At 33.7% G+C, this 25,775-nt stretch overlaps 1 protein-coding gene across 1 annotated transcript in view; it reads left to right on the top strand.

Moving 5' to 3' along the window:
- LOC110848283 (Down syndrome cell adhesion molecule-like protein Dscam2) overlaps positions 1-25,775 on the top strand; it is a 118,088-nt gene that overhangs the window by 36,604 nt on the left and 55,709 nt on the right. The window contains exons 7-10 of the mRNA XM_035851005.1: positions 16,432-16,552; positions 18,574-18,773; positions 23,283-23,573; positions 24,368-24,512. Of these exons, the coding sequence (XP_035706898.1) occupies positions 16,432-16,552; positions 18,574-18,773; positions 23,283-23,573; positions 24,368-24,512 (757 nt within the window). The remainder of the gene's footprint in view (positions 1-16,431; positions 16,553-18,573; positions 18,774-23,282; positions 23,574-24,367; positions 24,513-25,775) is intronic.

Consider the following 25,775-nt stretch of genomic DNA (forward strand, 5'->3'; position numbering starts at 1 on the left):
GTATGAACATAAATATGCAAAATTATAATCAATTATTTTTGACAAAATTTGTGACATATTTAAAATCGAGAATTGTTGTGAGAGGTAAATTTGTCCTTGCCCTTTTTGGTGTATTTGCACTTTTTCTTCGTGGAGAAAGTCTGGTCTGATCGGCATATAGAACTCGGATATCAATCTTTTCCTCCGATTTCGGAAAGAATTATGTGAGGAGTGAGAAATCAGGGACAAAACATGTGCATGGACTGGACATTCGTCTTGTAACCGGGAAAATGACTTTGCAAATTTGGTTACAAAATGTGTGATCACTGTGATCTATTTAACATTTGGTATTTAAAAAAAATATAAATAGTTTACGTTAAATGAAGAAGTATGAAAACTAATTGTATAAATTATTGTCTCATACCTTGAAATAAATAAATGTCCCACAAAATACTGGAATAGTTCGCTAAAAATAATTAGCAAAGTCTTCATTCTTTTAGGCTAAGGGATAGAACAATTAGAAAAGTTGGAGACAAACAAAATACAACGTTTTTACCATAAATTTCGTAATTTTGAAAAGTCTAACTTTACGACATGAGGATTCTCAAATGGCTTCTGCATATTAGGTTTTTGAAATTGAAGTTATGTATACTGTTACATTAGTTAGAAATTATGGGAAAACGTATAATCATATCTTCGTTTAATGTAATTATACGATTAATTGTTTCAATAATTATTTACAGAATTTAAATTCGGCAAAATTTTGACTTTTAATATTACAAAGAAATTTGATTGAAAATCACATGATGATGTACATAATTGACCAAATACACTCGCCCTTTTATGATAATGTGTCAAATAAATCGATTTCTAAAGTTTTTTTTACTAACGAGACAGAATAATTAATGCATGCAAAAAAATTGTTAAATTTCATTAAATACGCTCTGAATATTCATGTGTATCAGCACATAATTGCGCAATAGTATTTAAATATTATTCCATTTAATTCTAGTACAATTACCTGCTAATTTACGTCCATTAGTTATAATCACTTACAATTAATTACTCTTCCTCTGCATAAATTATTTCTTCAGGTATTTATTCGTGTAACAGCAATTATCGTAATTTTGGCTAGTCATTGCAAATATTATTCTAATTTTGGCTGCAATTTCCTATCTTGGAACCAAAATAGAGTTGCTTAATTTTGCAAGTTTGGCCCACATTTGGACTTATTGGGTCAGACTGTTACACAATTTCCCAGACCAAAAAATTAAAATCTTCAATGTTGCTCAATTTGGACGAAAATATATTTGTAAACTTTTTATGATAATAATTCACCATCATTTCAAAAACCAAATAAAATTGTAGAATCTTTACAATTAAAATCCTATCAAACTTCACCACCAACCAATTCGAAAACCGATTAAAATCTTTTAGTTTAATTTTCTATTGCAAAATTCTGCCAAACTTGCTGTATCGCATTTGTGAGAGAGTCTGAAATGAGATTTCCAGCTTTCCCCGTTTTCTCTCATTTTCCATCCGGAGAAAATAATCCTTGGTAGAATCTCTGGAGAATTGAGCAGTAAAAGCACACAAATCCTTAACAATTAGGTCACTTCCCTACATTCGTACAGCCAACTCGCTGCTGGGTCGTCGGCTTATGGTTCGCACAGATGGATGGACGGCTCGATGAGATCCCAGTGTTCCGGAAGTGCTCTCCAAAATTGGGAAATACATTTAAAATAGGATTCGCTAAATTCAAATTGTAAACATTATTATCAGCAAAATGAACATTTCCGGTTGTATAAACGTGACTTGTAAATCGTGCGAAAATTTGTAGTGTCTGAAAATGAGGGTAACCTTATGAAATTTTAATGTTTAAATTACAGGCTAAAATATTCCAGGCTAAAATATTTCGCCTAACAGTAAAGTGAATTTAACCAAATTTACCAATCTAACAAAATTTTAGAAAATTTTATATCCATAAACCTCAAGTGAATATCAGTGGGGGATCTATAATAAATTATAAAGAAATCTATCAAAAAAACTTAAGTATGGCGTGTAACTTATTCAATTTTTGTCAAATTTAACTATTCATAATTTAAAACATGCTTGTAAACGAGTAATTTTTTGAATAGCGTACCAAAAACATTGCTAAATTGAGAGATTCATTTGACTGGCATAAGTTTGTGATTGATTTTGAATACGATTTTCCTCTTACCTTTTGTAAATGGATGCTATAATCAAAACATTTTTATTTGACTGAACTATAGACCAGTTAATGACAAATTGTAAAAAAACTAGAAACTTACAGAAGTCAATTTGTCCGGGATAGAGAAGAATTTGACTTTAGTGGAAATTATATACTGAAATATTTACCAGCCTCCGCAAAGTAGTAACTAGTCCACCTTAAAAAAATAGAGACAAGAAAATCTGAGAGGTTATCTGGTCGAGTTTTTTTACATGCTGTAGAGGGGAAAAACGAAATTAACAAAATTTTGAGGACAATTACACCCGGGATCAGTGTATTTCGTGACCAAACTTCTGTAGTTATAGTTTTTTTTTAATAATTGAATTTCTTATTCTCTCGGAGAACCCTGTCTGCCCCCAAAACTGGATTTGGATCTAAATGGGATCCCTTCAAGTCCGGAAGGATATTTTAGCAAAAGTAGCAACAGACGCTCCTCAATTTCGCACAGTTTCCCAGCTGGGATTCTTCTCCTTTTGTAAAAATAAATAAATTGGAAACAAGATCTTTCACCCTTGTACAAATAAATTGTAAAATTATTCCAATTGAGTTCCGCCATAGAGTTGTATAATTTCCCGAAAAAAATATTGAGTTCCGGTGGATCCGTAAAAATAGAAATTGTATAAAAATTGAAAACCCTGCAAAAATTTCCAATTCTTTTATTATTACTCCCGAACCAGGAGTCCCGGTGCAATTTCCTCCTCTAATCTGAGTAATTTCCGGAACCAATTCATCTCCAAAATTCGTGTCTGAATTTTGAATTCAGACAAATAGAAATTACTAAATTACAAAATTGTGCTAAAAAAATATAAAGTTTTTATCGAAAAATATTTGCTTTATGTTTGTTCAGACATTTTCCATCAAACAAACACTACTTCCCATTTTTTGCTTGTCGTAATTTGTCCAAAACATCCACTCGTGTACCAAAAATTATCCACGATTTATTCCTTACATGATCCATCCTCCTCAGAAATTTATTTTATTACACCTCGAAAACCACAACCGATTTGATACCATAAAAATCAAAAAGTAGAAAAAGAAACCGACCAGATTTCCACTTGCAGAGGAAAAAAAGAGAAAGTCGAGAACTTCTCCATTTCGCAGCATCATCGATTAAACATATCCGTCGCTCACCTCCGTTCACCTTTCTCTCCTTTCTCCTGGACAAGCATCAACTCGACTGGATCCCTTCTCCGCCCAACAAAGAAACACAAAATTTGAAGGATTTCCAACAGACCACAAGAATTTCTCGGTTTTACTTTGCGGGTGGTTTGCGGTTTGATTTCCTCCACATTTTATTTTAGTTTTCTTTTTCTTCTCCGAATTCCCAAGCTCTCCGAGAGAAAGAGAAACCAAGAGCGATGTGGAATAAATGGAGCGGTTGCTTTTCACTTAAGAAAGTTGAGAAAGTCGGGAGAGAAAAGAGGAACTCGTAAAAAACATGGGTCGGCAATGGCCAAAGATTTGAGGCATATTGAACCGTATTCAATTTTCTGAACTGGAAATAAGAAATAAGAAGAACAACAATTAATACAAAAATTTCACGAATCTCATAAAAAACCGTCAAAACCCGTCAAAACCCGTCAAAACCCGTCAAAACTTACAAATCCAAATTTAAGAATAATAATAAACCTGTCATTAGGGCTTCCCACAAGACGGGACAAGACAAGATTATACGTCTTGTCTCGTCTTGTTACAATCTGCGGGACGAAATATCAAGACAAGACGGGACTACAAGCTGTCCCGTCTTGTCTTGCGTCCCGTCTTGCCCGTCCCGTGCAAGACGGGACAACACGGGACGGACATGTTTTAAATGGGTTAAATTTTAAATCCATTCACAAAATTTAAGTTTGCTTCAGGATGCATGATCCAAAGTGTTTGTACTAATTATAGAATAATTTAACCAAGGTTTCGACTGGTAAAAATCACATTACACAGGGGAGTGGCAAAAAGACCTTTGCCATCCCTAAAACGGAAAACCTCTGTTTTGGTTTGATGGGAAACTGCTTGTTTGGAAATTTATGTTCTCAAGACTTGACTTCATGTTCGTATTGTACACAAAATTCTAACTTCTAAATTCTATTTAATGATAACGGATTAGATAAAGCTATCCGAAAAATATTCGATGATTCGTTTCGATCGAATTTCCATTTTAAGGGAATTATGATTTCACTCAAGTTGTATTTTACTGAACAAATACCACCTTTGTGCTAAGTTTTAAATTCAATTTTTATGAATTCCGAGACGAAATTATCATATTTAAATGGTCGCAAGACGTCCCGTCTTGCCGAGACAAGACGGGACAAGACGTTGTTTGTCCCGTCCCGTGTCCCGTCTTGCTTGCCAAAACGCGGGACGTAAACTTCCGTCTTGTCCCGTCTTGTTTTCCCGTCTTGTCAAGACAAGACAAGACTGTCCCGTCTTGTGGGAAGCCCTACCTGTCATAAACTAATTTTACAAGAATTGTGACATAGAGGGGTCGCCCCGGGATGTGGTGGTCAGTTTGTAATTAGTAGCGGGGTAGAACAAAATAATTTTAGAGATCTGATTTTTTCGCATAATGTTGTAAATATATCTAGCTTCGTGTCCCAAAAATTTCAGAAGTATTTCTTGAAAGAAAAATTTCCTACACCATTTTAAAGGCAAGAAGTCGGGAAACGAATTTTTTGTAAGTACCAAAATCTAAGCGACGAAGACTCGAAGAAGGCTTAACTAAATTTGAATGGAGAATGTGGTGGCCGTGAAAAAATTAAGACTTACATAAAAAAGTATGGAGAATCCGAAAATGTCTACCTCAAGTACGCACCATGAGAAAAAACCTTCATATTGACCCCTTGAAAGTTAAAAACGATTGAATTTATTTTCGGAAAATGTTGCTCCACGTCCATGCCCGATGCGGCCAAAAGGTCAAAGATAAATACGAACTACTTTCATCATGATAAGGCCCACAAGTTGTGGGTCAAATCGCATGCACAAAAATTTGCATCAAAACATACAGAAGGTCGAGAAAAAATGGTAAACGCAAGGTGTCCCACGCTTTGCAACCAAATTTTACCAAAAAAATGGTCACTGACGACGAGTACTACGTCCTTAACGTTGTGACAGAAACTCCGGGAATGCAATTTTTTATGGGAAATATATCTCTCAAGTGAAAACCGAAGAGAAATTAAAATGTTGTTAAAAATTTCTCACAAAATTTCCGATTTGGCTGGCGTGAAAATTCATGGTGATCATATGGCAGTTTGATTTTGAAAAATGAAAACCCTCCTAATTTCTCTTATCTTCGCCCCATCAAAATATTTTGGACTCTATGTAAGAAGTAATACTCCCTGCTTTGTGAAACAGTCGATATTTTAAGAAAATTTCGGTCCCGGTAGGAAAAAATTAACAATGAAGTTGCAAAGTCTTCCGGAAAAGTATTATTAGCGGACGCGACTAAAAAGGCTAAATACGAAGTGGATAATGAATTAAAGCCTCTTTTGTTCGCGGAAATATAACGTCAGATGTATTTAACATATTATGTCAAAATTTGAGATTTGTAGAATCATTTTTTGACCATTTTGAGGCCAAAATTCCCCACCACCACTTCCCGGGGCGACCCCTCTAATTTTAGCAAAAAATTGTAATTCTCCTTCTTATCGAGGACCAAAACTTTCACCCAGCTAATTTTCTTAATCGTAGTCTTACTACCAGTTGCCAATTCTGTATTACCAGACTGGCAAAAATTTAGAATTTCTCAGAAAATTTGTTCAAGCAAACCTAAATTTTCCGCCCTATGTACATATGTTATGTCCCCAAGATAAGGATTGAATTCGGTCCCATCTGCTCCTTTCGCTTTTCTGGGTTGAATTTAAGGACTTCTTCAAGGTCTGGTCTGGCATGGCTTCGTTGCAGTTGTAGCATCTGAGTCGGGGGGACGCTCAAATGTTACACTGAGGTAATTCACGCAGTCCTTTGAAACTTGTAAAATCCGCAACTTTTCTAAAATAATTTTGCAAAATTTTGCAACATAAAAAGTCCGAACCTGTCACGCAATTACATGTTCTTTACGACTTGTGAATTAGAGAAAGCCAAAACTGTTGCAATACAGCAGCCCGTGATCTAATTAATGAATTTGTCAACTTGAGGTATTTGAATTTTTACAAAACGGTGTCGACCTCTACCAACTTTTGATAAATTAAGAGTTGATTTAAATAGATTTGATTTGTTTTAGCTGTAGACAATTAAAGGATAAATTCAACACACGAAAACAATAGGGTTCCACTACCATAATGATTATTTACTGCTTTTTAATCTACATATTTTCAAAAAAATTCAAATACATCTTGGGAATTTTGAAATTGATTAGTAACTTCCACAAAAGCCTAAATATTTACTTGGAAAGCGGTTGTTTTTGCTCGAAAGTCAACAGTTTTAACACTTATCGAAATAAGTAATAAAAAATATTTGTAAACTTTGGATATTTCATAAATAATTTTGAACAGGTTGAAGGTTGCATTTCAATTTTTTAAAAAATCATTAAGCTATAAATTGTATTGATAGATTGCATGCTGACAAAGTGAATAAAAAGCAATTCCCGAAACTATTGCGAGTTTAGTAAAATCCATAAGTTTTGTAAAAATAATTTCACAAACTATTACAAAATAAAAAGACGCCCTTGATCTGAGAAAGTTTACAAAAATTTGTAGCTGATTTTACTTCGAAATATTTGTAAAATTTTGTACAAGTTTACAGAATTTATGGATTTTACTAAGTCACGAAGTACTGCGTTAATTGTCTCCTTATCAATTTGTTCAATTCGTTCTATTTCCCATCTTAAAAAAATAATTGGATAATATTTCCATGTTTTCTGCTCACGTAATCTTTGTCGGTCCCCTGAAAGGAGAGGCTGCCGCGGAGAAAGTAAAGCGAAAGTGATGAAGCATTTCATTTTGGTGAAATGCCGATTACATAAAATTGAACTTAGGAAACGAACTCAATTTAATACCAAAACTGATTTTTATTGGGAAAGCCATTAAAGAGGAGAACTTTTTATGTGGGATTGTTTCTTGTATTGTTTTTAAGGCGCATTGTGCAGCATGTGAGACCAAAAAGATAAAAACGAATGGGAACTATACAAATAAAATTTTGAAAACTTTTTTTTCGTAAGAAAATATGTACCTATTGAATTGGGTTAATCTTGATAAATATTACATAAAGCTTGCTTAAAATGGGAGGGAAACATCCATTTTTCGTGGTAATTTTGAAATTTGAAACCAATTGATAAAAATATTTTAGAATGTTTTCAATATATGTCAAACATCGGCTGAAACATTAACCCAGATCTCTTGTCGCATTTTCAACTCACAAATTTTAAAAATAAACAATCACATTTACATTAGAAGACCAATGGGTCACATCTAATTTTGTATCAAAATTGTTCTATACATGAAAAAAGTAACTTTGGAGTTGGAGTCTCACAATAGTACAAAATTTTAATTTCACATATTCATAATTTCGCAGTAGCTACACGTGACTAAATTTTTATGCAAATTGTGACGATTAATCATCAAGTCTACCAATATTTGTAAATAGAGTGGTCATAAATATATGGAATTGTGCACAAAATGAAAATACATAGTTGACATTTTTACCATATTTGTTAAATGGACAAGTAAGGCATGCCATTAAAATAAGTAAATTGCATGTACATGGTCGTATGCTATACCAACTCTAGAATATCTTCACATTTTACATGCTTATACAAAAAATATCCTTAATTCGCCTGCTGTATCAAACCTCGCCGGCATAAATATTCTTAACAAACCTCAAAATATATCAGGAGGCAATTTTCTCCCTAATAAACAAGGTCCCAAAAAAGGGGAAATCTTAGTGAGGTAGTGCAATCATAACTAATAAATAAAATTAGATTGAAAAATTGTTGCATCACCGCTCTCGGTACCATTTTTGACTGGAAGCATTAATCGTGTTAATAGAACACTTGCCCCCTCAAAAGATCTGATGATTTTGTCTGAATAGAATCTCCAAATTAATACGTTAAATTGAAATTATAGATTTGTATGTTTTTCAAACAAATAAGAAGTTCACAATTCTTTAGCCATTATATTTCACATATCTATCTCAGTTCATTTAACCCACTTCTCGTTCACTACCCAGTAAAAATGCTTTCCGTTCTCAATTTATTCAATAAAATTAAGAATTCATGCGTATACAAAGTAAAATTATACTGCATCCAGTAAAAATGGTACCGAGAGCGGTGATGCAAAAATTATGCAATCTAATTTTACTTATTAATTATGATTGCACTACCTCACTAAGATTTCCCCTTTTTTGGGACCTTGTTTATTTATAACTTGTAATTGGGATGTCAATGTGATGATTGCACCACCCCCATTTCAATATTTGCATCCTGAATAATTTTATTAAGCGCTTGGTTTTCAAAATTGAATTATAACCGATTCACGTTATTTTGTTCTTAAAATATCTGGTATAAATTACTAAATACCAAAAGACTTGACTGGAGGTGCAACACCAACAATAACAATTTCATGCATTTTTACCAAGAGTATTACTTGCAGAAGCAAAGATTAGTTGTTCTGTTTAAAATTTTGAATATTTATTTTGTGTTATATTTATTAGTCGTTGTCAATGACGATGATTCGTATCACGTCTATGAATTTTATGGTCTTCAAAATGGAATAACTTGGTCAATTCTTAACGGATTTTGATAAATTTATACTCAAAATTTGCGGGATAAACTGTTCTACAATTTGTGGGGTTCAAACTCTTGATAAGGTTTGCTGATAATTTCCAATAATTACAAATGTGTTTCTAAGGCCACATTTTTGCTCATAATTCCGGTCAAAATCAAGTAATCGCTTAGTCGGATTGCAGATCGATTCTAAATTCCGTAACAATAATCGGTGCAAAATTTCATCAAAATCGGTTAAGAAATGACTGAGATATCGCAGATGGTCACTTTTTTGGGGTGGGTCAAATGCATACTTAGTAATTTTTTTCGTTGTTAGGTATTTGCCTCACTAAGAAAAAAATCTCGTCATATTGGTTTACTTTATATTTTTCCCCAAAAAAAGAGAGAAGGGCCTGGACGAGGACGGGCTAATTTGATTTCGTTGGAGAATCCACTTTCACCCACTTTCTCCCTTTGAGCACCTGTAGCACCACGGCTTTCACTCCACTCTCCGAAACAGAGAGGAGGGCAGACTAACAGAAATTTATTTAGTGGCCTGGCACCCACCCAGACAGACGCCACACACATTCATCTACTGCTCACTTGCTAAATTCTGGCGAAATTCGGGAGACCAAGACGAAGAACAATGCGGTGGAGGAGGACCAAATGCTCTTAAGAACGTTGTCCGAGATCTTGTCTGGCGGGATGTATGGCCGATTTTTCATCCGGGACAAGATTGATGGGGGAGTTATTGCTGAGGGATGAAGATCGCTGTCCCCCGTTTAGCCAGCACTTCAATCAGTTTTGCACACAGGGACACATGTGATTCACTGCACTCTTAATAATTGAAGAAGGAATATTGTGAATTAAAGGAAACGAGTTGCTGCAGCTAATCATTTTCCGCTAAATTCAAATTTTCGACCAACTTGGTAATGTATAATTCGTCTTATTAATTTACGGTTGAGCTAGAATTTAAGCTACGTACCTTTACACTAATTTAAAATTATTTGTAATCAACCGAATCAACAGGCTTACGTGATGTCAAATTCTAATTTCCCGAAAACAATTTAGTAAAGGAATTATTGCTACAAATTTGATAATTCTTTTAATAATGGCTCCACATTGTCATTTTCTACTTTCATTACCAATTCCACATTTTTCCCCTTTCAAAATTTTACGACCACATTTTGCAGCGTGTCATAAATATTATGTCCATAAAAAAACAGCTTCCACAGATGGAGAGAAAGTCAGGCAGACGGCGGAGATGTAAATATTTTAACACAATTCTTCTTTTTTTTGTTTCATACGCATAAATATGTTAGCCAACTTTTACACCAAGATTATTACACTACGTAACACGTAAGGCAGCATTTGACATTTGCGAAAATTGAAGTGATGTGCAAAATTTTAGGAAAAAATTATTATCGTATTTTGCACTCAATTTTCACTCGCGTCAAGGACTTAAATTCTGGAATTAAGGGATTATTTTGTAAGGCTGCTTTTTTCTGTGCTCAATTTCGGAAGAGCAACAGCAGAGTAACATCGTTTTGTACGCCAAAATTTTGAGTTTGCGAAAAATTTTGCGATATCTAAAATTTTGTTTGTGTAAAAATTTGGTAGTATTATGGCTAGTAAATAACGCCACAAATATTTTTTCGTGGAGACGTAATAAACTTGTTCATTTATCAGGTAGCCAATATCCCAGATTGCAAGTGTAGTTTTTTTGCTGTAATTACACAATTTTATTATTGTGGTAACAAACTATTACCGGGCTGCCACATCAAGTATAAGTACAAAGTAATAATGCCACTACCCAGAAACCAATTTTGTAGCAATTTATCCTCGTGTGGTAGCAATTTCTCAAGTATTTACACCAAAATTCAAATTTAAAAATTTAAAAAAGTACGACTACTGATAAACTTTCTACAATTTTAATTTTAGTGAAGACATAAAAATTATTATTCTGCTAAAAAAAAATTGCCAAAATAAACATTATTGACATTAGGACAATTTTTTTTGCATTAAAACACCACCACATTTTTGCAACACTGGTTTCACAAAAGTACAAATAAATATGCATGTTTTCCCAGCTTCACTCTTAAACAATGCAAAATCACGGAGAGAACTTTCTCCTCAAAATAAATATAAACTGGTTTCGCCATGATTTTATCTCGTTCCAATTTCCTCGTGGAAAACATCTGCCCCAAATTACTCTCTCGATCTCGCTCTCTCAGTTTAAAATATTTTGGGGAAAACATCAAGACATAAAAAACCTCTTCGGGAATATAAAAAAGAGTCCTCGTAAAATAAATCTCCACCTTAAAATCGACTAAACCTTAAAATAAATGCGTTCCTACTCGTTCAGATTTTTGCTATTGGTGCATTTTCTGTCGTCGCGAGAGACGATTGACATCCTCTTTGGGACAGCTTTTTTTCGGGCAAAGAGTCGCCCAGGGATTCAAAAAAGGAGGATTGTGTACCAAAATGTAAAGAAAACAAAATGTGGTGTCGTTTAAATAAGTCAGGGTAAAGAGGAGGCAAATTCCAAGATCTGTTAATTTTTTATTTATCTGTAAATTAACAAATTAAGTACGACGGAATTGTAAAGTTTCTCAAAACGGTATTTTGTTATCCATTTAAGAAAACGTTTAAGACTGTTGTGGATGACGCGTTCGCGCGCAGTCTCACTCAGCACGTGTTTAATGTCTTTAAATGTAATTTCTAAAATCGCATCAAGTTCATGAGTGTTGAGATAAATGGGACTTTTGATATTTTAATGTAAAGCTAATTTTTGGTACTACAAAACCTTGGTGTTTTGAAAAATTAGAAAATTCATTTGCTATTTTTGCACACTAATTTTTTTCAAAAATGAATTTTCTAATTTTTCAAAACACCAAGGTTTTGTAGTACCAAAAATTAGCTTTACATTAAAATATCAAAAGTCCCATTTATCTCAACACTCATGAACTTGATGCGATTTTAGAAATTACATTTAAAGACATTGAGCACGGGTTGAGTGAGACTAACACTCTATGAAAATGAAGTAGAGCCTTAAATTTCTGTCCTAATAAAATCACAAAATTTGCAATGCGTGTTTTCTAAAATGTAAATAAAAATGTGTTTTTAATCAAAATCGAGGATATTTTCGATCTATAAATATTAATTAAAACAGGTTAAATTACAGTTTCTCAAAACGACGTATTTTTTATACATTTTAAAGCACGTTTAAATTTCTATCCCAATAAAACTTCAAAATTACAAAATTTACAAATCAATGAACATTTATTTTTCGAATAAAAACGTAAACACGGTTTAAATAGGGTAATAATTCTAGAAAGTTATAATTCTTTTACTCGATTTTATTCACAAAGAAAAATATTGACTGGTTACATTATAAGTATTATCATTTGAAAATTTTATTTTGATAACAATTTGTAACATTTTAAAACTGTACCATAAAAACGCCGTTTTAAGAAACTTTATGATTCCTATTTAACTAGTTTCATGAAAGATAGCCTTTTCGTTTCATTATAATTTACGTTAAACCGGTCAATCTCAATCACCAAGTGAAAATCGACCTCACGCAATTCAATAAATTTGAAATTTTTAGCGAAATTTGTGTAAATAGTAATTTGTTACAATTTATATAAAATTTCCAAATTTCACAGAAATCATGCAAAAATTATTTAGGCAAATTATCTCCAAAAATGCTCAAACTTTGACAACACCCCTACGTTACCATTGGCACCCTACTTTTCCCATTTAGTCAACATTGTCCCCTTTTCCTCAATACTTTTCCATTGTTGGCTAACTTTCCCCCGCATCGCATTGCATCTCTTTCTCCTGCAATCCATCACCCATCCATCCAGCCATCCATACCTCGTCTCCCTTCAAATATGCATCTTCTCATAGCTAAATACCATCCAATCCTACACTAAAAACTAGGAGAAAGTTGGAAAAGGGAGCAAAACTCTTCTCGACCTTCTCCCAACTTGACTGATACGACTGACAAGTCGAAGTAGGATCTGGTGAAAGTATTGAATATCATAAAACTTGTGACACTGGAGGCCTCCAAGCGGGTGCTCCCCGATTTTTAGCAAAAAAGAGTCAATCGATAACAAATTTAATTAGGATGAAATTAGTAAAACACACGATCTACCAATGGGCATGTATGGCTGAGATATTTGCATCCGAGGAGGAGAAAACGCGCCCAAAAGTTGGCGAATTGTACACTTTCCAAGTTTAGCGTGCTTCTTCTCCTCTTCGGATGCAAATATCTCCCCCGAATCGAAAAGCTTTGCCATATATAATATTTTCCAAATCTCAAATTCCTGAAATTGCAGTTTCGAAATTTACTGAGAAATTTCGATCAAATTGTGTATGCAAAATTTGTCAACTTCATGACACGTTTTCTCTTCTTCGGATGCAAATATCTCTGACAAACTTGCCTATTCGGAGTGTCTTTCGCAAATTTTATCCTAACTAAATTTATAATCGATTGACACCAGTTTGCTCAAAATCTGAGAGCATCCGCTGGGAGACCTCCATTCGGAGTGGGTAAAACCTTTCTCCCAAAAACGGACAGGCTTTGTTCTTCATGATTCTCGAATCAAAATGATCCCGACTTTCTCCACCTTTCGAAAATAAAATTGTATCGAAAGAAAATGAAGCTTATTTATTTTTTACAAGTTTTCCTCCTATTTTTCCCCCTCATTTACATGCGGACCGTTACTTTCTACGTTTTGAGTGAAAGTTAAGCATTCCCAGAAATATGGGGACGAGACAATTTCGAAATGTCTGAAAAAAACTGATTTTTGGGAAAAAAATTTGAAATTCTGTTCGCACGAGAGGATAAGGATTCCTCGTGGAGTGGACGGCACTGCAGCGTGAAATGAAATAAGATGCAACTTTTTGTCGTATACTTACTTTCACCGGAAGAAGTAGAAAAAGTTGGGCGAGCGAGGAGGAGAAGTTGGCGGCGGGACGTGATCTGAGATAAAATTGGATTGTTGAAGGAGAAAGAATTGCAATCGAATTGTTGGTTCATGTTCATTTTGACTCGTTTTCGTTTGAGTCGTGTTGGGACGACTTTACGGAGAAGGGACGTTCGCCGGGGGGAAGACGGGGATTTTTTTTAGTGGGAATAAGTTTATACTTTATTTCCTATGTACAAGAAAATGTGCCCAATTATCGAAATCCAGGTTGTCCACGTGACAGGGTTACCTTGTTCCAGAGGAGAAAGTGAGTTTTTAGGGAGGACGGATGAAAACATGGAGTGACATGACGTTCCCAGAATAGTCGTTGGATAGGCATGACTGGATTTTAATAAAGGAACGATGGACACAGCAGACCTTGAAATCCAAATTATTACCCAAAACAAATAAAACTTTGGGGGTTATAACGATTATAAATCGCAAATATTTCGTAAGATTCGTGCAAACTTGGACTTACGTCAAAGTGCAAATCGACAACGTGAAGTAATCTTGTTTCAAAAATTTAAACTAACCTTACGTTTGATCAGAGATACAAATAAATAAAATCTAATAGACGAATATTTAGGATGATTTTTTTTTACAAAATCTTTGCACAAAATATAAAATAAATCCATTTAAATATCTTAATCCTTATTAAGAAGTTAAAATGAACATATAGATATGTTCAAACTAATATACTTAACTATTTAATTAAGTATATATGTACATATTTAACTATTTATAATAGTGCTGGGAAACTTTTAACCTATAGCTTTGTTCAAAAATTTAATGAAGCAATATGTACGAAATTCTTTCGTTTCTTCCCCAACAAGATGTCTTGAAGGGAAAATAAATTTTTTAATAGAATCTTAAAGATTATTAAGGGATAAGCAATTTTCCTGGGCCCTGCACCACCAATTTTTTTTTGTTGCCACGAGCCGATTTGTAACAATTTAATTTTGATCAAGTGTGAACCTGACATAGCCCGAGCCGAGTTAGTTATATTTCTCCTAATTTCAAAATCTCTTTTCAAATGTCTTTTCATATAGTATTTACCAGTAATATTAATTATAAAAAAACTACAGTGCAGACCTCATTCAGTCCTAATGTTCAGCCTGTATTAATAGTCTCAATTCCTTGGAAATTTTTCTGAGAGGTTATTTGGTATTTGGAAAATAACGTAAATTATCTGCCAGGAAAGATTTTTTCAGACTATTAATATCGGCTGAACAGTTGACAGTAGTTGGGGACAGAGCTCGCTTTTAAATTATTGAAATCTGCCCCCTTTCCTACCAGCACCCGTGGGGCTCGCTTCCTTAAGATCTTGAACATCCAAAGTTGTATTTCGTACGCAGACAGACGTAATTTAAAAACCTACAGTGCAGACTACATTACTACATATAGCCTGAGTCAGAGTTCTAAATTTTTCTCCGAATTGACCGACATAATATTAACAAACTCAGTGTTGTGGATAGTTAAATGTATGTTAGATTTTCTATTACTTGGCGTCAAATCCCTTAACATCTTGAACTTCCAAAGCTGTGTGCTATCCAGAAGTAGTTTTTATCCCCAATACCAAATTTCAGATGGAAATAACAACTTTTAAAAACAGTATGGGTCACCCTCCAGGGTCACTCTGGTTTCACTTGCTCACATTTGCTCACTTTTAACTTCACATTCTTTCGTGGTAAGATATTAAGTATCACCGTGCTGGATTTCATGTTTTTAAAGCAATTTCTCAAAATCGGTATGGGTCGCTCCATAGGGTCCCCATAGGGTCCCTCAAATTGAAAATTTTTCCAACTTGAAGTCATTTTTATCTTTTAGGAACCATTAGCAACCTCTGTACCAAATTTCAGCTTTATACGACAACTTTGAAATTTTGGTGCATAATACCCCACCCACTCGGATGACCCCCACCGGTAAACCAGTTAACCGATTTGCTCATCTTCGAACTTGAACTCACTATCTGCCCCCATACTACATGTGTACCAAATTTCAAGTCGATAGGAAAAGGTTACGAGAGTTATCATAAACCTGACATACAGACAGAAGGACGGACACGACGGTTCCAAAAGTCCTGGCTCGGGCTAATTTTATCGTCACGATAATAAAATAAAATTCAAATATGTTAATATAGTTACCATAAATTGGTATTTTTGGTCTTGAGTACTGTAGATTTTGTTAAAACCTACCCACTTCGGATGTGATTTTCACATCGATGCCAACATGGAGGATTTCTGAGACATACATAAAAATGAAGAAGAAGACTTGTACGATTTTTTAAAAGAGATTTCACAAATCCTCCATGCTGGCAACATGGTCAAAATTAAGGCCACAGAAACACCTTTGTCCCTTAGCAATCTTTCAGATGATTTCGTATAAAGTTTCTTTATTGGTGAATACTGCGAGAAAATCGTGAAAATTCTGCAAATTAATTTCGAACGAACGGAATTCAAACTTCCCGGGAATTTGGATCATTTTCCAGTGATGAATTATTACGCTTTATGCTATACAAACTTTTTTTTCACTTTCTCTAGAACCTGAGGGACCACAAGCGGTGCGAATATTGGGACAAAGGGAGACAAATTTACGCGTTCGCGCCGGTGAAGAAACGTACCTTTCCTGTCACGCGGAGGGAAACCCGCCACCGTCTTTTTCGTAAGAACCTCCCATTTAATCATAGCTTATTAATTAACCTAATTATAAATATTAAATGTTTTTTTAAATTAAATTATTCTGCTAAGAATTAAGCAAGTTGAGAAGTTAAGAATTTAAGTAAAATAGATTAAATACGCATTATAATCCTGTAAATTAAATTTGCACAATTTTTTAAAACCTGTTTTTTATGATTGTGTATCCTTTATTTTGAAACCTACAAAAATGCAAGCCTGGAGTTTTCAAGTGATACCAGTACAAAAAATCTTGAACCATCAATTACTGAATCAAAATTAAAAAACTACAAATTATTATCTTTACACAACTCAAAATGCCTTCATTCTGATGTCGTATCTTTTATTGGTTACAGACGTAAAATAATCCGTATATATATTCACGGCGTTCTGCTTCCACAAATAACTCACAATTTTTCCTTGATCATTACAATTTATACTTGAAATCATGATAATAAAATTATGCAAGTTAAATTCAAAACAATTAAACTTATATAACAATTTGTTTACATAATTTTTTATTTCCGCTAAAAATTTATGCACATGTCGCAAGTAAAATTCGTTTGATGCATGATTTATTTAAGATCTCCTTCAGAATACGAATGAAATGAAAATACAGAAAGAAGTATCTATTATATTTTTAGCAGAGATTTGTGGGAAGTTGTTCCCCCGTAATTTGCATAAGATGCAAGAATATTCTCCAGTTTTCCAGAAAAAATGCAGAGATTGCTTTTCTGAGCAGGTACTTAAGTACTATGATTGACGTGAAGCGGATTTGAGTGAACAGATTTGTTGACCCAGTTTAAAATTGTAAATGGCAAATGAAATTGGTTTCAGTGGGATTTAGTTTTTTTTGAGGGGATAAATATGTCAAAAATTTCAGAACAAGTTTGTGTGTACACTTCCAAAAGAAAATAGTTAAGCAAAATAATTGCCCAGAGGTTTCAAGAATTTTCGTTATGTTGAAATATAATTTACGATTTACAAAAATCGTAGGAAAAAGTATGCACATATTTGGCAAGCTTTTCTTCACTTATCCTTTAACTTTGCAAGTCTGCAATCTCCCTGAAGCAATTTTTTTAATTTTTTAAACTTGCAAGTAAGATTGGGAAGAATTATAATTCAAACTTTCTACTTTTACTACTTTTGAGAGTGATACCCACCTGAAGACGAATAAATTTAGTTATACAAAGTAATGATTTGTCGGATAGAAATCCTAAAGCGAAAATTACCAGATGTGTAAACGCTACATAAATTGATTACAAGTTGTAATTTATTTGGGAATGTTTTTCAGTTGCTTTGACATAACCATAATCCATTTATGGCGACATAACATCAATGTATGATCTGTTTACGAAATGTTGAAAAATTTAATTTTGTAAATTACGTCTTAATGACTGTGAAGTTATACAATTAAACAATAATAATGCAGTTTTGTGTATGTCATGATCAAAATAATATCCATAATTTGATCTGCGCACTTACAAATTTTTAACTAAAAGACAACAAGATCAATTACTTGCGAGTTGTTATTTAAGAACTTAAAATTTCAAAAGAATTAGATCCTTAACCAGAAAATAGCAAAATTAAAGTTACAAAATTAGTAATTTTATAATTATTGTAACAAACAACAACTTTTCTACTTTCTCAAAAACTCTAAATTCTTCCTTTTCCAAGTTAACGTATGAAAACTCCAGTAGAGAAATAGAAAATTTCCGAAAAACCGGGTCTGTTTTTGTAAAGTTCTGGCTTGACTTCGAACTAATTTTGAGCAACAATAACGTCACAACTTTAAAAACATGATTTCTAGTTTAGAACTAATTTTACTTGGATGTAAAACAAGTCTGGTGAAGTTTGAATTATTTTAAAAATTATACAATAATTGTATAATTTTAAAAAGTATAATTATTATATTTTTTAAAAATTTAGTTGAAAAATATAACGCTTTTTACAAAATTTTGTCTGAACTAAAACAAATTTAAGTTTCTCGTATTTATTACTAAATTTCAGGTGGCATCGGGAAATCGACGGTGTTTTATCCGACCTTGCTCCCACGTCGAAAAGGCCGCCGTCGTCGTCACCGTCTTCCTCCCCGCAGAATAGCGTGGTCCACGTGGCCCAAGTCCGACCCCAGGACGCGGGCTCGTACCTCTGCCGCGCTAACAATTCCCACTCTGTCGACCAAGCCGTCGTTCAACTCGTCGTTTACGGTAAGCAAATCTAACTGGTAATAAATAAATTGTCCTGAAAGTTGCGTATTGGACACACCGTTGCAAATTATTTTGAAAAAATAAATACTAAATTCAAACACACCGGATAAAAATGGTCATAAATTTTGATTAAATTTCGTACTGGACACCTGTTGCTCATTTCGCATTAATAGCATTAATGAGAGTGATGCCTTCGAGGGTTGTATCGTGAAAAAAAAGTAAGTAGCAACGATATGCTTAGAGGAAAGTTTATATTTTTACGTTTTAAATTCGTAATCATAGAAAAATTTGTTGATCACGATTAATTTTGCAACTTTTCTTATCGTTGAGAGTAAATCTATTGACAGAATTTTACTCTCTGAATCTTACCAACTAACTTTTAATTGGTTGATTTTTAGGGCGAATTTCTAAAATGTGGGCCATTTTAAAAAAAGGTCGTCTTTATTTTACAAGTTATGTACAATTTCTCTAGAATCACTTTCGTAAAAAAGTTCAGGACGAAAAAGAATCCTTGAAAAATTGCTAATTTCGTCAAATTTCACAATCACAACATCCATTACACAATCTTATCTTAACAAAAAAGCTTAACAAATGTCTTTCTCGACTAGTAAGTGAAATTTCTAGCTGAAAATAAGTCAAAAGAAGAATCAATCCGAGTCGAAGTGGGATTCGAAGTGGGAGAGAAAGTCAAAGTGAAAGTGGAACAGGACAGAAATGGTTTTATTGTAGAAATAAATTTGTTTCGAGATGAAGTGAAAGTAGACCCGAGGGTCCCATATTTTTACCAAAATGAAATGAACTCCCTTTCACTTTCTCCGTTTTGTCGGAGATAGGCCTTGTGTAACCGGCGGGACTGTCTGTCTGTCTGTGGTCCGTTAGTTTTAAATGCCGGTTTTAGTTTTTTCAAATGTTTAAAAACCTAACTGATAATGGCAGATGGGTAAGACATTTTATCCTTAGGATGAATTTGCTGGAAAATTGAATTTATTTTACCGTACTCATATTTATATTTTCATACAATAGTTGATTTTTGCACAATTTGCTCATAAAAACAGTCGGGGCTTTAACGACCTTCATAACTGGTCGTCAATTTACAAAGAAAAACGCAAAGGAAATGCGGGGAAATTCGAAATGTGCAATTTTGGGTGGGTACAACCAAGAGGACGTATTTCTTGAATTTGTGGGTGTGTGCCCTAACTAGCACAAAAATTTCAAATTATTTTTTAATATTTCAAGGTTGTCAGAAACATAAATATTTCTGCTTTTATATTTGAGAAAGACGTAAATCTTTTAGGTAGTTTTTCAAAATTAATTATGCATATATTTAGTAAATATATGAGACGAGATTTTTTGCGGAAATAAATTGGACCACAAAAAAGGGTAAACAATTACTGGGGTAATAAACAAGGTCCCAAAAAAGGGAAATCTTAGTGAGGCTTGGTACAACTACAACTAATAAATGAAATTGGATTTCAGAATTTTTGTATCACCGCTCTCGATACTATTCTTTACGGGAAGCATAAATTAATCATTTAGAATAAGTGACTCCCCTCAAAAGGTTTTGTGATCTCAGACTTACAACTTCTTGTAAACTTAAATATTCGTTGTTCACAATTGGTTAGCCGTTATATTTGATCTCAGTTAGTCACCAAACTTCTCGCTTACAAACTTATTAGAGTAAAGACGTCTTCTTAAAATCTCAATTAATTTAATAAATGTAAGAATTCATGCGTATGCAAAGCAAAATTTAGATTGGACCCACAAATAACGGTACCGAGAGCGGTGATGCAAAAATTCTTAAATCTAATTTTATTTATTAGTTGTAGTTGTACCAAGCCTCACTAAGATTTCCCTTTTTTGGGACCTTGTTTATTTAATACTTGCAATTGAGTTCTTGTATGTATAAGCACCACATATTCCTTAAAATTAGAGCTAATTGGAACATTTGTTGTCAACGACTTTAATACTTTGCGTCGTTGCAAAAATTTCAATGTTTTCTAAATTTAATAATTTCTAGATTTCATAGCCGGTATTAATCAAGAAAGATAACTAAAATGTTGGGGATACGATAAATTGATAAGATGTTCTATTAATTAACTAAAAACCAAATGTTTCCAAAGCATATTGTACCCCAATAAACATTATAAACTCACCACACAAGTTTGTAGATCATTTCTAAATTTCGTAAGAATAATCGATGCTGATTAAAATCGGCTGAGAAATGAGTGAGATATCGAATTATTTCTGTGAGTTTTCGGGTTGGGGTAAATGCATAAATAGTCATTTTTGTTGCCAGGTATTTAAGTCACTAAAAAAATGCCTATTTTTGGATTTCAAATTTGAATAACTTTCTCAGTTCCTAACGGATTTGGATAATCTTGGTCTCAAAATGACCGGGATGACTTTGTCTAAACTGTTTCCAATAAGCCAACATGTTTGGATGGCCCAGTAATGAACAATAAAAATATATGTTCATTCAGGGGCAAATTTTCGCGTATTTTTGCTAATAACTCTCTCAAAAAACTAAAATTTGAAAAGGCGACTCGCACATCGTTTTTAAATTGTCTAACAACGATCGGTGGAAAATTTCATCAAAATCGGTTCAGAAATGGCCGAGATATTGGATGGTGTCACTTTTTAAGGGAGGGTCAAATGCATACTTAGCATTTTTTTCGTTGTTAGGTATTTGCCTCACTAAGAAAAACACCTGGGTTTCTTCTTTAACTAAATATATACAACCAATTGTAAAATGAGAATCAACTCTGAATAAAGTAAATCCTAATCCAATCTTACCTTATCAAATGTTGGATTTCAACACCTTTTCAGAAACATTTGAAAAATTAAGACTAATTTATGCTTAAAATAGATTCTATAGGTTTTGTGGCGATTTGGTCTAATCGAATGAGATAGCAGGTTTGGACTTTGTAACGTGCTAAGCTATTGATTATTTTGCTCGGATTATTATTTTTTGACGATTTTCGAACAAAAATCGAAAAAACAGTAAAATAAAAATATCCCATTATGTAAGTTAGTTTTGGGGAAAATTCACAATTTTTACTCGAAAGTTGACCCTGAGACAGAATCTTCTCCGATTAAATTACACAAAAATCTGTTTTTTTTACCCCAAATATTATTCACGGCAAATTCAAACTTATTATACCGGGGGTAACAAGTTTGAATTTGGTGTGTCATTACTGCCACCATTTGGTGATTACTTGGTAAATCGGATAATGCGGGTTAGCTTTATCGTGACCATTTACAAGCTTCTTGTATGTATGTATGTAATTTATTTCTCAACCCTTCTAGGGCATGGCCCATAGAGTTCCATTTTTAATTAAATTGAAATATTTTAAATTTAAATTGAAATATTTTAAATATTTACAAGCTTCTTATCAATATACAAATATTTAGTCAAGTATCAGCAATAAATCCTGGCTCGGGCTGTGCGAACCTGTACCGACTGCAAGGTTTCGCTTGAACGACACGACTTTCTCCGTTTTTCGATGGATGTCTCGCTGAATGGACTGATTGATGGATTTACGTGTTCGCTGTCCTGTCCAAAGTAAAAGTCCTTTCACAAGGCGAGAAAGCCGTCAAGTGTGTGACGAAGAGTAGTTTACGAGGTAGTACTAGCCTAATTTATGACTTTATTATTACACAACTTTTATGGTGCATAGGCGAGGGGAAAAGTGAGACAATAAAATGGCACGCTTACAATGGAGGTCTCCCAGCGTTTGCTCTCCGACTTTGCCCAAATTCGTGTAAATCGATCACAAATTTGATCGATATGAATTTGCAAACGACACGATATCCCAATGCTCAGACTGCATGGGGAGAGATATTTGCAATTGCATCCAAAGAGGAGAAAACTCGCAATAAATTGGGAAAACGTAAAATTTGCCACTACCAACTACTATGGCGCGCTTTCCCTTCTTTTATACTAAAATTGAGCAAGATGTGTACTGTGCGGGAGGAGCTTAGCTCGTGAAAAAGCAGTATTGGCTTCACATAACAGGGAGAACTGAGGCGCAACACTGCTTTTTCACAAGCTAAGCTCCACCCGCTCAGTACATATCTTGCTCAATTTTAGTATAATGCAAATATCCCCGGATATCTGTCAAATCTACTAGTACGTACTTTACGAATAACACTTTTCAACTGTATGGCACGTTCTCTTCTCTTTTAATGCAAATTTCTGCCCTGGCGTATCTAATCTGCACAATTTGTGAATAAACCATTATTCAAAAAAATTAAATTTTAGGCCTTCAGACTATACAAATTTTTCAAAAACTTAAAGCAAACCAATCTCGTTGTCATTTCTGGCACGGTTTTATCAAGTTTATAAAATTTCAAAATTTGCAAATTTTACCAATAATAAATCCTTATTACATACAATACAAGTTTAACTTATCGCATAATGGAAGTTTTAAATTTTCGAACATAATTTGAAAAAATGCTATATAATTCTTGACACCAATTTTCTAACAAATTACGAATTTTTTTTTGCAGTTCCCCTCCGCGTGCAAGTGTCTCCGCCGACGCAAATTGTTGACGTGGGGCGATCCGCTTCGCTCCGATGTCTCGTTTCCGGTTTGCCGATCCATTCGCTCGTCTGGTTCAAGGACGGCGTGCCCCTCGCCGAGCTGGAAAGCGGGCCCAGCTCCTCCCCCAGGTTCGAAGTGGGGCCACGCGAAGTCTTGAAATTGGTGCGTGTTCAGCCCGAGGACGCGGGGATGTACCAGTGCCTCGCCTCCAATGACTTCACGACGGGCCAGGACTCCTCCCAGATACGATTAGGATGTAAGGATGGCGCTCAGTTTCGAATTTGTTAGAAATATTTCAGGTGTTTCTAGTCATTAATTTGATATATGTTAATTGAAGCTAGAAAGTTTCTAAAATTTCAATTTCAATTTCATACATGAGAAATTTATTTTTCGTACATGAGAAGCTTCCCAATTCCAAGATTTTTAAGCGCTTCACGTTCACGTATATATTTGTAATTCAGTAAACTGTGCAAACTTAAGCACTGCCATCGAAGAATAATTAGCACACTTTTCTTGGTTACATACGTGTAATTGATAGAATTTCAAGTTTGGATTTATGATTTATATTTTGCATATGTTCCACGTCAGGTTTTGTTTATTCCAACAGTTTAGTCATTTCTGTAAGTAGCAGATTCTTCACAAGTACCACACAATTGAGTGAGTCACCGGTTCAATTTTTTTTTAATTTAAGAAATTCCCTTGATTTATAGACTTCACAATACCTTGATTTCTAAACAATCGAAACTTTACAGAGCTTGCGGAATTACAAATATCCCCGCGTGAAATTTCTGCGTAAATTTATCTATAATCCTTTAAATTTCAGAAAATTTCTGCGTCCTGTTGTTTCAAAAAAAATTTAGAGAAAAATGTTTAAATTAAAAACAAATATGTTCCATGATAGGAACCTCTACAAGATAACCCCTCAGATTTTTGGTCTGTATTTTTTTGAGCGTAAAGTACAATCTGTTTTTTTTTGTAATGTAAGACTACAATTCTTATAATTTTAATAAATAGAAAATTTGTCCCAATTTTATTTTCACTTATTTTCAGCCGTCCTGCCCGAGATGGTGTATCGTTTTTCAGAACAAACGATCCAGCCAGGTCCGTCCGTGTCGCTGAAATGCACCGCCGTCGGAAATCCACCCCCGCAGTTCACATGGACTCTGGACGGCTTCGCACTGCCAGAAAGTGAAAGGTGGGTCGAGAAAGCAAATTTGTAAACCTTTCATTATTAATCTGGATGAAATTATTGAGCCAATTTGTGTTGTTCTTTGTAACTTTATAAAATCCGTAAACTTTTACAAATATTTAAAAGCAAATTATACAAGTTACAATTTTTGATAAACAGTTTGTAATAATTTTAGTCAATTACATAAATTTAAATTTTTTAATTTCAAATTAAAAAAAAGGATAACGTTTTTAAATTTGAACTTTACGCCCAATTATTGATGTCACGCAGGCCTTGGTAGCGTTGTAAACTTCGTAATTTCTGTAAACGTACAAATTTTTACAAATATTGTTAAGTTTGCTTAGATTAAGGTGGTTTCTTTATTTTGTAAAAGTCAGTAAAACCATTTTACAAAATTTATGGATTTTACAAAGTTGCCAAGGCCTGCGTGAATTGCGGAATATGATTCTGTAGAAAACAATTTTGTCCTACTTGTTATAATTTTGTAGAGTTTGAAAATTACGTATACACAAAAAGTTCTCTTGTGTAATTGGATATTAGTTACTTACAATGAGACATTCGAAATTCGAAATTTGTCCCACGATTATATAAATTTACATAAATTGAGGGTTACAATGGTGCGAGAGTGAAAAATTGTGGGATTGACAAATGTTAATGCCATGTTGAATTTTGTTGGAACATTTTATTTACTTCTGAAATTTAAGATTCCATTAGCTCTTCAAATGACAGACTAACATTTAGGCAGGATTATTCCTTAAGATTTGAAAAGTCTTTAAATTTATCCAACTCTCCAGAATTCCAATTTTCAGAATTTTAGTAAAGAACTCGTACTTTGCAACCCGCATCAGTCAGTATGCAACAGTATTCGACAGTCATTGGCATCTTTGTACAATCCACAAAATGAAAAATACATAAAATGTAAAATGAAAAAATATGTCGAAAACATTTACAAAACGAATAGTTGCCATTGATCAGAGTAAGTTTAAAAAATTTGTAATCTTATTTTAGAAATATTTGTAAAAATTTATTAAAGTTTGTAAATTTTCGGATTCTACAAAGTTACCATTGATTCAATTGTTTGTCTTGTATGCGTAAATTCTTCGAAACAAATTTTACATTCACTATAATTTTTTAGAATGGTCAATCGTTCGAAATTGAATTCAATGTTTGCTTCATTTTTTTTTAATTTTAGAAAATAATGAATGAAAATAACGTCGTCTTTGATTTTTCAAAAGTTCATGTATTATTGATATGATCTGTAGATTTGAT

The sequence above is a fragment of the Folsomia candida genome, unplaced genomic scaffold (genome assembly GCF_002217175.1).
Source record: "Folsomia candida strain VU population unplaced genomic scaffold, ASM221717v1 Fcan01_Sc004, whole genome shotgun sequence".
Lineage (NCBI taxonomy): Eukaryota > Metazoa > Arthropoda > Collembola > Entomobryomorpha > Isotomidae > Folsomia > Folsomia candida.